Here is a 10,461-nt window from a genome sequence, read left to right on the forward strand (position 1 = left end):
GGCGCGAGTCTACGATCCTGTTACGACCAATTACAAGCGCTTAAACTAATTATGCATGCGCTTTATTCGTTCCCATTGGTCAGTCCTAATGGAGGACTGACTTTGCCGCGCCTCGCAATTGATATCAAGTCGAATCAAGCATGGCGACTCCCGACTTTTGGAAAGCCGTTCGCGAGCTCTGGACGAAAGATTCGGGTCCGAAGAAGTACGGAATCGTATGGTAAGACGCAGAATAAGCCTAGGAGGCTCGCACGCGCGACCAATCGCCTTCCTTTCGCCCGTATTCTAATGCTCTCCGCAAAGCCATTCGCGAACCCCTAATCCATTTATCGACACATTGCGAAGGCTAGACAAAAGTCGACGGCATCTTCGCTCGCCTGACATCGTTAGCTAATTCCAATTCCACGCATATCGCGAAACGCATTCAGTTTTCTTCCCTTTCGATCTCCGTCGCGCGTAAAAGGCGAAAACGCCACTAATAACGCCCCTACATTCGATCCCACTTCCTCTTACGCACAGGCACATCTTTAATGCTTCTATTTGTCTTCTGCCCGCGGCTCTTGTGTGGTGGAAACTGAGCGGAGTCAGACGAACTAAGGAAACGGTGGGTTAGAGGGTAGGGCGCAATTTTTTTTTCTCTCTGTCTGTCGTCTTCCCGTCGCCTTGTGGCCGTGTGCGGTTTTGTCTTTCGCCAGATGGACGCGACTTTTATGAGATTAGTAGAGAATCAGGTTGGAAGTTTTGTCTCGTTATGATAGAGAAAGGCGCGTATGCGATAAAAGTCTTGAAAAAAAAAAGAGGGGCGGAACCGATCGTTTCCTCCCCTCGTTTCCCCCTATAAATGTAGTCCTTGTATTTGCTTGCGAGCTCGTCTCCAGGCGTTCAGGGGCTATATTTGTACCGGAACGGCCCATAACCTCTAGGTGGTCTCTCCCCGGAGAGAGAAGTCGTACAAGTCTCTGTCTGTTGGCTCCAGAGCGCAATACATATATAAATATTTTGTTTTAATAGTTGCGTTTTTTAGGTGAGACGAGACGCTTCCGTTCGGCAGGCAAAGGAAGCCGAGACAGAGCTCCTATTCAAGGCGGATGCCGTGGAGACGTCAGCGCGTCTTCGCCAACGACTTGAGTAAGTATTTCAACAAGGGGTGACAGACTGTCATATTTGGGCGTGGAATGTCCGGAATGGAAATCCTCTTCTCCCATTTCGGGCTTTCCATCTATCGTTTTCGCGTGGGAGATGCATTTGCCCCATGGCTCTTTTAGTTAGGCATTCTTTCGATACCACAAGTGCGCGTGGGCTCCGACGTGTTGTTGATGCCATGGGGACCTTTGTTTACTGTATAGAATGCTCGAGCAGAAAGTGATTCGACTCCAGGAAGAGGCGAACCGTGCTCGAGTCGCGGCGGAAAAGAAAACGACGGAAACGGCGCGGAAAGAAAAATAGATCAAGTTCGAGTTCAGCAAGAGGTATTGCATATATGCATACGGCCTCCTGGGCTTCCAATCATGCACACGAGCTCCCCCAGTCCTTTTTACACACTAGCAAGAAATCTATAGGTTCGTTTTGGGGGGGGGAGAGCGATTCCGGCCGTTGTACTGGCAGGAATGTTGGTTATTGTCTATGTATGTACCTTCTATTTTATCCTCCATTTTGCATGGTCCTTGGGGCGGTAAACAGGGAGATATTAGCGCGACGCGTTCTAGCTGACGTCACAGTCACATTGCGAAGGTTCTCGAGATCACTCAGATCAGTGTCCGTTTCCCCTGCTCCCTCCAACAACGCCACGCAATCGTAGGGCAATAGATATAGAGAAAAACGTATTGTAAGTATGGGTATGCCTACTAGGTGTAGCTAAGGTGCACCCATCAGATCGTACCGTCAACAAACCCCATTTCTGCCGAAACGCGCATCTTTTTCACTATTTCGAGTAAGCGTGGGAACAGTAAATGTAGTGTACACACCCAGCTCTGTCCCTCGCGCCCGTCCAATCAGTCTTTGCGGCCGCGGCGCGTCTGCGTTTCGTCTTCGGCTCGTTTATTTGTTTGTTTGGCTGTCAGCTCTTTTCTACGTGTTGACGCAAACGAAATCACGGTCGCGCATTTTTTACGAGCGGCTCGATCGGAGAAAAGAACCGCGCGGCAGTTTGAGGTCCCCTATTTATTTATTTATACTTCCTCTCGATTTATGCCGTTCTCGCGCTCGCTCGCTCGTTCTATCGTTCGCCTACGCCTTTTCGCTTTTTCCTGTTTGTGAGAGCGCGAGAACGTTCGATGTCGATCGCGTGGATTTCGCGTGAGTGGGCGGCGATTGTTTTTACGAGCGATACGCACACACGTGAGGTTCGGGGCGCCTGCCGTCCGTCGGGGCGTCCTCTTCTAATCAGCGACCCTTTGTCCCCGTTTCGAAAGCGATTCTTCGCTCGTACGCTCTCCTCTCCGATCGATTATTAAAAAAATGATCGACATTTTCGTTGATCTAAACCGTTTCTCTCTCTTTTTCTCTTCTAAAAGAGCGTTTCCATTCACGACCGCCCGCGACCCGTTTAGTGGTAGTGCGAGTATGTTTGTTTGCTCGATCTACCATCTTCGGTGCGTTGTTCCCTACTTTGGGAAAAAGATGGCCTATGATGGCCTATGACGTGCGAGTCGTAAAAACTTCCGTCTAGCGCGTCGCTTTGGGTTCGCGCATTCGCTATTTCGTAACTAGGAGCAACGCGGTTCGTTTTGCGTTGTATTTGAGACTCCAGAAGCAGTTGCCTGCTTACAGTTCCCTTCTAATGCAATTAGTCGCCCCAAGTGGGCAGCTCTAACGCCAATATAGACAGCGACCGCGTGCACGTTTGCCTCATTTGTCTTCCACAACTCGACCGCTTTGTTCGATAGAAAAGAGGGGTCAAACGCACGTTGAAACGTACCAGATCGGTAAAGAGAAGGAAATCGCCCCCGCGCGCGCATGTCGCAATAAAAAAGAAGCGGCGAGGCAAAACGATTCGCGACGATCGCTCCCCACGCTGCCGGAGATGCGAAAAAAACCTAGAATTAGCTATATCTGCGGCGATCGTAAGAGAAAGAACGAGTCTTTCGGTCGGTTTATTCGGTCAGCACGTCGCTTATGTCATTACGGCTTCTCGAGACACCTGGCCTCGCCCCAACGATTTACGACTCCTCTAATCAATGACCCTCTTGTTGTCCTTCCTCAGGTGTGCCATTCGCTCGTACGCTCGACTCGACTCGACAGGGGGAAAAATAATCGATCGTCATGTCGCGACCGGATCCCAATTCGAAGCTATCGAATCTTATGCTCGTCGCCGCTAGCCGGGGGATGGACCAGGACGTACGACGCCTACTCAATCAAGGCGCTCCTTTCGGCCGCGACTGGGTAAGCGTTGGAAGCCGTACGCGCGACGGCGACGGAGCGACTTTTTCCCGGAACTCGCACCCCCTCGCTTTTGTCACAAATACTAATTTCTTTCGTTTTAGCTCGGTCGCAGCGCTTTGCATTTGGCCGCCTCTGGCGGCCATAGCGACGTAATACGAATCCTCATCGTCGCCGGTTGCGACATCAACCGACGTGACCAGGTAAAAAAAGGAAAACGCGCTTCGCTCGCTCTCTTCCGGCCGAACGCCCGCGCATCGCGATATCGTGTTGACGTAAAAAAAACCAATGTTTACTGGTGTTCCCGCGTTGCCAGGTGAGCTGCACTGCGCTTCATCGTGCCGTCGCCGCCGACAGCACGTCCGCCGTCAAAGCGCTGCTTGCCGGCAGTTGCAAAGTCGATTTGCAAGACGAAGTGCGCACGCACGCGCGTACTTTCGTAAAGTGCTCAAATTTTTTGTACTGTAGCATGGAAACACGGCGTTGCACGAGGCTGCTTGGTCGGGCTATTATCGAGTCGTTCGTCTTCTTGTCAAGGCGCGATGCAATCCCAACGTGCGGAATCAAGTGAGTTTAGCGAAGTGGACTCCCCTCCCCCTCTCTCCTCTCATCATCGTTATCTATCTCCCCAGTCCGGTTTTACTGCCTTGCACCTCGCTGCGCAGAACGGCCACGTCAAAGCCGTTCAGGAACTCATCAACGGTGCCGCGGATATTCAAGCGTTGAACGATGTACCGCAGCGATAACGCGAAGGGGGGGAAAAAGTCACTAATGGTCTCTGTGGGTTCTTTTCTAGTATGGCGACACGCCGCTTCACGTTGCGACGCGCTACGGTCACTTAGAAATATCGCGTCGACTCGTGAACGCCGGCTGCAGCTTGGATACGTTCAACAAGGAACGCATCGCGCCCATTCACATCGCCGCGCAAGCGGGAATGCTTCAGATCGCCGAGCTTCTTATCGACTCGGGATGCGATCTATTGGCGCAGACGAAGGTAAGAACGAGCGCCAATCAGAATTCGTTGTCATAGCGCGGGAACCAATCAGAGCTCGCGCTCCGATGTCCTAATGCAACTTCTGATTCTTTTTCTCTATAATTGTAGGAGGGTTTGACGGCCGTCGCTTTGGCGAACCGCTATCGGAATCGCGAATGTACGCGCCTGTTAAGCAGAGCAATGCAGGTGAGCGGGCGTTTAGTCTTCGCGAAAATAAGCGGCGCGCGTAAACGAACTTTTGGCTGGCAATGATCATCCAAAACGCGTCAATTACACCTTGGCGTAGTTATTAGAACTAGAAGTCTCCTCGCGGTGATTATCGATTCATCTATCGAGTTATAGCGGAGCCACAGCAGCACGGAGGTCGAGACTCGACGTTCGTCGAGCTTCCCTGCTGCAAGAGAGCGCGATTAACATAATTAGAAACCCAGCGCAGCGCATACATTTATATCTTTCGAGTGGAGATCCCCATTGATTCCCTTTTCCTCCAGGCGCTGGGACCGAAATCGCTCGTTCCACCGAGTCCCTACGGAGCCGCCTACCTAACCCGCAACGAGGTACGCATACGAAAGCAGATAACGACAACACGTCTTGAATTCTTTCCATTAGGAACCTAATGTTCGCGGTCGGACAAGGCAGCGTCACCACAGGTATGCCGATGGCTGGGTTGGGTAGAAGTCAAGTTTCCAGTTTGCTCAGCTAAACATAGGCCCTCGTTCCCATCTCCTTTATTCTCCATAATTGGAATTATTTAATCAGATGTTTAGTGAGATCCGTTCCTTACGTCGTTTTCTTTTTTTTCTTACCGCAGCGACGAGTCCGACACGCGCGGCGCCGCTGGAGACCTAAGTCTCGCCGTCGCCACTCGAAATGAACCGTCGTCGTCGTCGTCAAGACGACGACGAAGTGGATCGGTGGAGCGGAACTTCGTCGCCGGCGACGTTGTTCGAGTTGATTATCCGGCATCCCCGTACTTCGAAAACGGCGATAGTCAGCCAATGGGACCGAGACGATACCAGGTCCCGGTGAACAGGCAATGGGTAAGATCGAAATAAAAAGAAAAAGAAAATAACGATTAAGGAATTCAGATTCAACATCGAGATGACGAAAGTCAGGGTCGCGATTCCACGACGTCGGCGAGTAGCGCCGGCGCCAGTAGCTCCGGTAGAGGAGGAGGAGGATACCGATCCAGGTCAGTAAACAGCGCTAGAGACCCGTTTTCTCAAATAAATAAAATCTTTCTTCTTTCTTTACAGTTCCGAGAGATCAAAGGACTCCAACGGGAAGCGAGGCAAACGAGCGATACCGGTGCCTCAATCCGATTCGCGTCGACAGCAGTCTTTGCGAGTAAGTAACGCGATTAGACCGCGCGCGATCTTCTCATTCCTGAGATCTCAGGCTCCACCCGCTTCGGCTCCGGCAGCGCCTTACAGGCCGCCTCCGCCGCCGTACGGCGCTACGTCTCGTCAATCGGATCAGTACTCTTCCTTGTCGCCGAAGCCGCCGCGTCGGCACTCGGCGGATAATGCCCAAAGTGCTCCCCAAAGTCGATTGGTCGACAAGCCGGCCACCATTCGTGTTCGCCATCCATTCAAGGGGTCCAATCGGCCGACGAATCCGTTTAAAAAACCGCCTAATCTTTTCTTCGTTTCGTTTGAGGATCCCGAACCGATTGAAGACGCGTGTCGTCTGTCGGATATCGGCGGTCGTCCGTACGTGCCGCCGACGCGAAACCTCGCGAGACGGATCGTCGAGAAACGAATCGAAGAGGAAGACCCAAATCCTCGACGAATCGAGAGCACGTCGTCGACGTCGACGCAAGACGATATCGTTCGAAGAAACGGTAGCCACGATGACGGCGAAGACGGAGACGACGACGATGACGACGTCGACGAGGAGAATCGCTCTGTTAGTCCGTACGTGAGATTGGCGGAGAATTCGCCGGGCGACTGTAGCAGCCCCGGGCCCAATTCGACTGCGTTCTTAAAACCGGGTTGTTTGAAGCAGAACGGTGCCGGCAGTTCGCAGCAGAAACGAGTCGCTTTTGATATTCCGGCTGAGGATCAGAAGGAAAACATTGAGGAAAGAAAAACGGGCGACGGAGCGCAAGCGACAGAGACGGTGCTTTTGGAGACGAATGATGATGACGGCGGTGATAACGAGGAAAAAAATCTGAAGTCAGATACCGCCGCCGCCGCCGCCGCCGCCGTCGCCGCTGCGGTGTCGCCGACGGCGGACGAACACGGAACGAGAATGGCGGCGCTGAGAACGCGACACAGCAGTCTTCCAGAATCGCAGCAACACGTCGCATCGCGCGGCGGCGGCGGCGGCGACGGGGGAAAAAAGAGCAAGGGAAAATTGTCGACGTTTAAAGCGCTGAAAAAGTTCGTCATGTCGCGGCACAGCAAGTCGGCGTTGAAGAAGCGAATGAGCGAGGCGGCTGTTTTGTCGTTGGACAAGTCCGGCGCCGGTGGAAGCGTCGTTCAATCGTCGACGAGCTTGCAGAGATCGAGTTCTGTTCGACAGAGGCCGAACAATGCGGCGGAAGGCGTCACGGAGGCGCCGCCCTCAAACGGAATCCAGCGCGGCGGACGGCACAATTCGGAAGTACTGCCGCGCTCAGCGGGTCTTTTTCGAATATTGCGCAACAACGACGGAGGCGGCGTTCCTCCGACGTCGCCGGCGCGCATGTCGTCGTCGAGTTCACTGAATGATTTGACGGAAATTCAAAGAGAGATTTTGTCTCCGTCGTCTCCGTCGTCTCCGTCGCAGACGCAGACGCAGACGCAGACGCAGACGCAGCAGCAGTCGACATCGTCGTCGTCGTCGTCGTCAACGGATGCAGAACAAAGCAGGCGAGAATCGCTTGTCTCCGGTGAAGACGGCGCTGATTCCGTGGAATCACCCTGCGAAGCGGACAAGGATTATCAGGTGGACGCGCTGATTGCCGTGGAAAAGGCGAGAGTGGAGCGACGGTGCGAGGTGAAAACGGCCGTCGAAGTGGCGACAATGGAGAAGAGATATCAAACAAAACTACTGGAAATCGAGAGGCAATGTGAAGCCAAAGCAGCCGCAAAGGAAGTCGAATTGCAAGCGAAAATTCGACAGTTACAAGAACAACTAGTAGCTACGAAATGGTAACAGTTTAGTCAGCGAGATATTTCAGTAGTATTACACCGCATGAATTACTGTACTAACGATTAATTAATATCCCGTTGTCCGGGACTCGTCGACATTGCAGTCATGACGACAACAGATGAGATAGCGAACGACGACGTGGACGTTCCAGGTTAGTTTACCGGAACGTAGGCGTCCCCACAGCTTATTCCCGACTCGAGGCACGATCTAGACTTGCTTTCTGTCGCAGAAACTGGAGCCGTTTTCACGTTCGGTCGATCGAAATTCGCTGACAACGTGACGAACAAGTTTTGGATCAAAAACGATCCGATCGTCACCGTTGCGTGCGGCGACGAGCACAGCGCCGTCGTAACAGGTAGGTAGCTAGATAGGCAGGTACTGTACTGTAAGGATATCGACGTTTCCAAGAGATGAAACGCATTAGACGCTCTCGCATTGCTACTTGTGACTTTTTCGTTCAATGAACGATGTCCGGGCACTTTTGTGACAGAATGCTATTTCTCGCAGCTTCTGGTCGCTTATACACGTTCGGAAGCAACGATTGGGGTCAGTTAGGTCACGGCAATACGAAGACCTATTACAAACCGGGCTTCGTTCGAAGTAAGAGTCGTTTAGGGAGAAAAGGAGATTATAAACGCCGAGTTTTCAGGCTTAAAACACGAGGTTATTCGTCTCGTCGCTTGCGGCCGATCGCACACGATCGCGGCGACGGAGACGGGCCGGCTATACGCGTTCGGCGCCGGCGGCGAAGGCCAATTGGGTTTAGACGACTTCAGTAACTACACTTCGCCGAAATTGATCGAAGGAATCGGATCGCAGGACTACGCTCTCGTGTCGTGCGGCACCGAACACTCAGCAGCACTAACAAGTAAGAAAAAATAAGGCTTGCCCGTCTCAATGTTGATTTTCGAGCTTTTTTAGAGGAGGGAGCTTTGTATGTATGGGGTTCCAATTCTGATGGGCAGCTGGGCGTCGATGTGGGAGCCGATTCGGGCGCTCCGGTTGTACTGGACGTCGGATTTCCTATAAAACACGCCAGTTGCGGATACTACCACACGGGCATAGTAACAAGTAAGATTTCATGAAATACATAAAGAATTATTCATTGGTTCGTTTTTTTTAGAGAATGGTCGGCTGTACGTGTGCGGGGAAAACGACAGCGGGAAACTGGGTCTAGGAGACGACACGAGTCCGTGCGAACAGCCGAGAATCGTCCGAGGCATCGACGAAGAAGTGGAGTCCGTTTCATGTGGCAACGCTCATACCATAGTCTGCACAGGTATACCCTACAACTAGCGTTTCTTATAGACGTCTATTCTTCTATTAGTATCAGGCCGGCTCTATGCTTTTGGGGAGGGCTCCAGTGGCCAGCTGGGTCTCTCCACTGGAACTCTCAGTTCCAGTGAGCCCGTCTTAGTCGACGCTCTGACGTCGTCGTCGTCGTCTCGAGTCATTGACGTGAAATGTGGCGAGAGTCATAGCGCGTGCGTGACCGATGGCGGATTTTTGCTCACGTTCGGCAGCGGGCGACACGGGAAATTAGGTCACGGGCAGGAGAATTTGTCGAATTTGTTCTGTCCGACTCGCGTTGAGCGTTTCTCGCGATTTCACGTTCAGAAAGTCAGAGCTAAAAGACGTAGACGCGTTGTCTTTGTTTATTGGAAATTCTTTCCCAGGTTGCGTGTGGAGGATGTCACATGCTTGTTTCTGCTGTGCCACGTGGTAATATTGCCGCCGCCGCCGCCGCCGCCGTTGTCGCTGCCGCCCCCGTTTTGACGTCAGCAGAGACGTCAGTAGATCCTCTTGCCGCTTCACAGTCACTTACGTCTGCTCGGCATCGAAGGAGGTCAAGAGAACTGGTCTGAAAACTATTTTTTCTGGGGATTTTACTTGATTTTTGTTGCTTAGTCTCAGGGTCCGCTTAGTCCTCTTCAGCCACTTGGACGTACTCTTCCTAAACTGAGTTCTCTTGGTTTGAAAGAAGAGATTGGGAATGGTTCGAAGGCGATTTCGGTTGCCGCTTTTTCGAAGCCAAAATTGCCTGATATTTCGGTGGGAAATAACCTGAGTGAGCCTTTGCTGCCCGAAGGCATAGTCAGAGCTTTTAAGCCAGAGGGGAGTGGAGACGATGATGTTCCTGAAGTCAGTGAAGAGAGCGGGTTATCTGAAAGCGAGGAGGAGGAGGAGGAGGCAGCGGAGGATGAAGCCCAGGAAGAAGAAATAGGAGAAGGGAAAGACGAAAAGGACAAGGAAGAGGCAGATGGCAATGAAGAGGCGCAGGAGGAGGAGGACGAAGAAGAAGAACAAAATAATGACGACAATGATGACAAGAAGAATGGTGTCAAAGTAACGGATCAAGAAGCCGCTGAAAATGGAAACGGGACTGCGGAATCTTCGGAGACAAAAGACACGAAGGAGCCTGTAGAAAAGCAATCAAAATTTTCAAAGGTGAGATATATTACAAAGAACGCTTCCGCTGGATTGATTGGTTTTCTCTCTCAGCTGTTTTTCTGGAAGAAAAAGAAGACGAAGCGGGATGAAGGGGAGAAAACTGCGAGCCCAAATCAACCAGAAGCCAAGCAGTCTTCCGTTTGTAGTATACTTTAGTATTATTTATTATTCGTAATCGCTAATATTAAAAAGAAATATAATATCTTTCACGTGAACACGGACGGCCCTTCTGAGCTGTAGCTGGTCTAAGGAAACCGATCAGAAAACGTGTTCGGGGCCCCTCCTTATCGCGTCGACAGCTCAAATCCGACGAAGAATAGATCGCGACGGTTTTGGGATCGTCTCCAAAGCCGTACATCTGGAAAAACGCCGATCGATCGATTTTCTTGCGCGCAAACGTTCTACTACTCACTGGAAGCGCTCTGTCTGGCCAGATCGTCGCCGGAATCAGCATCGGCCATTTTAGAACGATCACGTGGAAGTAAGTCGCGGCGCGCACG

At 51.9% G+C, this 10,461-nt stretch overlaps 2 protein-coding genes across 8 annotated transcripts; both read left to right on the plus strand.

Annotated features, from left to right (window-relative positions):
* Positions 1 to 5: 5 nt before the first annotated feature.
* LOC136193313 (uncharacterized) lies at positions 6 to 7,605 on the plus strand. Of its 7 annotated transcripts, XM_065982176.1 has the most exons (19): positions 6 to 220; positions 520 to 604; positions 1,025 to 1,128; positions 1,347 to 1,469; positions 1,707 to 1,794; positions 1,849 to 1,930; positions 3,203 to 3,381; positions 3,483 to 3,581; positions 3,695 to 3,793; positions 3,847 to 3,945; positions 4,011 to 4,109; positions 4,175 to 4,372; positions 4,481 to 4,558; positions 4,864 to 4,929; positions 4,982 to 5,022; positions 5,184 to 5,412; positions 5,461 to 5,564; positions 5,629 to 5,719; positions 5,771 to 7,605. In XM_065982176.1, exons 7-19 carry the CDS (start codon positions 3,262 to 3,264, stop codon positions 7,511 to 7,513), a joined length of 3,066 nt encoding a protein of 1,021 aa, XP_065838248.1. In that variant the 5' UTR covers positions 6 to 220; positions 520 to 604; positions 1,025 to 1,128; positions 1,347 to 1,469; positions 1,707 to 1,794; positions 1,849 to 1,930; positions 3,203 to 3,261; the 3' UTR covers positions 7,514 to 7,605. The 7 variants fall into 7 exon arrangements, with proteins under 7 accessions (XP_065838248.1, XP_065838250.1, XP_065838253.1 ...); XM_065982178.1 differs by having other exon boundaries at positions 1,707 to 1,930; XM_065982177.1 differs by lacking the exon at positions 6 to 220 and having other exon boundaries at positions 270 to 604.
* Positions 7,598 to 10,171, plus strand: LOC136193314 (X-linked retinitis pigmentosa GTPase regulator-like). Its single transcript, XM_065982184.1, has 10 exons — positions 7,598 to 7,661; positions 7,740 to 7,865; positions 8,018 to 8,110; positions 8,160 to 8,378; positions 8,432 to 8,581; positions 8,634 to 8,789; positions 8,838 to 9,130; positions 9,187 to 9,369; positions 9,419 to 9,958; positions 10,013 to 10,171. Exons 1-10 carry the CDS (start codon positions 7,616 to 7,618, stop codon positions 10,115 to 10,117), a joined length of 1,911 nt encoding a protein of 636 aa, XP_065838256.1. The 5' UTR covers positions 7,598 to 7,615; the 3' UTR covers positions 10,118 to 10,171.
* The last annotated feature ends 290 nt before the right edge of the window (positions 10,172 to 10,461 follow it).

The sequence above is a fragment of the Oscarella lobularis genome, chromosome 11 (genome assembly GCF_947507565.1).
Source record: "Oscarella lobularis chromosome 11, ooOscLobu1.1, whole genome shotgun sequence".
Taxonomy (NCBI): Eukaryota; Metazoa; Porifera; class Homoscleromorpha; order Homosclerophorida; family Oscarellidae; genus Oscarella; species Oscarella lobularis.

Bases quoted from the DNA above. Each gene is read 5' to 3' on its own strand.
- LOC136193313 (XM_065982178.1), top strand. From the start codon at position 3,262: ATGTCGCGACCGGATCCCAATTCGAAGCTATCGAATCTTATGCTCGTC. The intron at 5,413-5,460 runs GTAAGATCGAAA...TAAGGAATTCAG, and splicing joins TCCCGGTGAACAGGCAATGG to ATTCAACATCGAGATGACGA. The intron at 5,565-5,628 runs GTCAGTAAACAG...CTTTCTTTACAG, and splicing joins GGAGGAGGATACCGATCCAG to TTCCGAGAGATCAAAGGACT.
- LOC136193314 (XM_065982184.1), top strand. From the start codon at position 7,616: ATGACGACAACAGATGAGATAGCGAACGACGACGTGGACGTTCCAG. The intron at 7,662-7,739 runs GTTAGTTTACCG...TTTCTGTCGCAG, and splicing joins CGACGACGTGGACGTTCCAG to AAACTGGAGCCGTTTTCACG. The intron at 9,959-10,012 runs GTGAGATATATT...TTTCTCTCTCAG, and splicing joins AGCAATCAAAATTTTCAAAG to CTGTTTTTCTGGAAGAAAAA.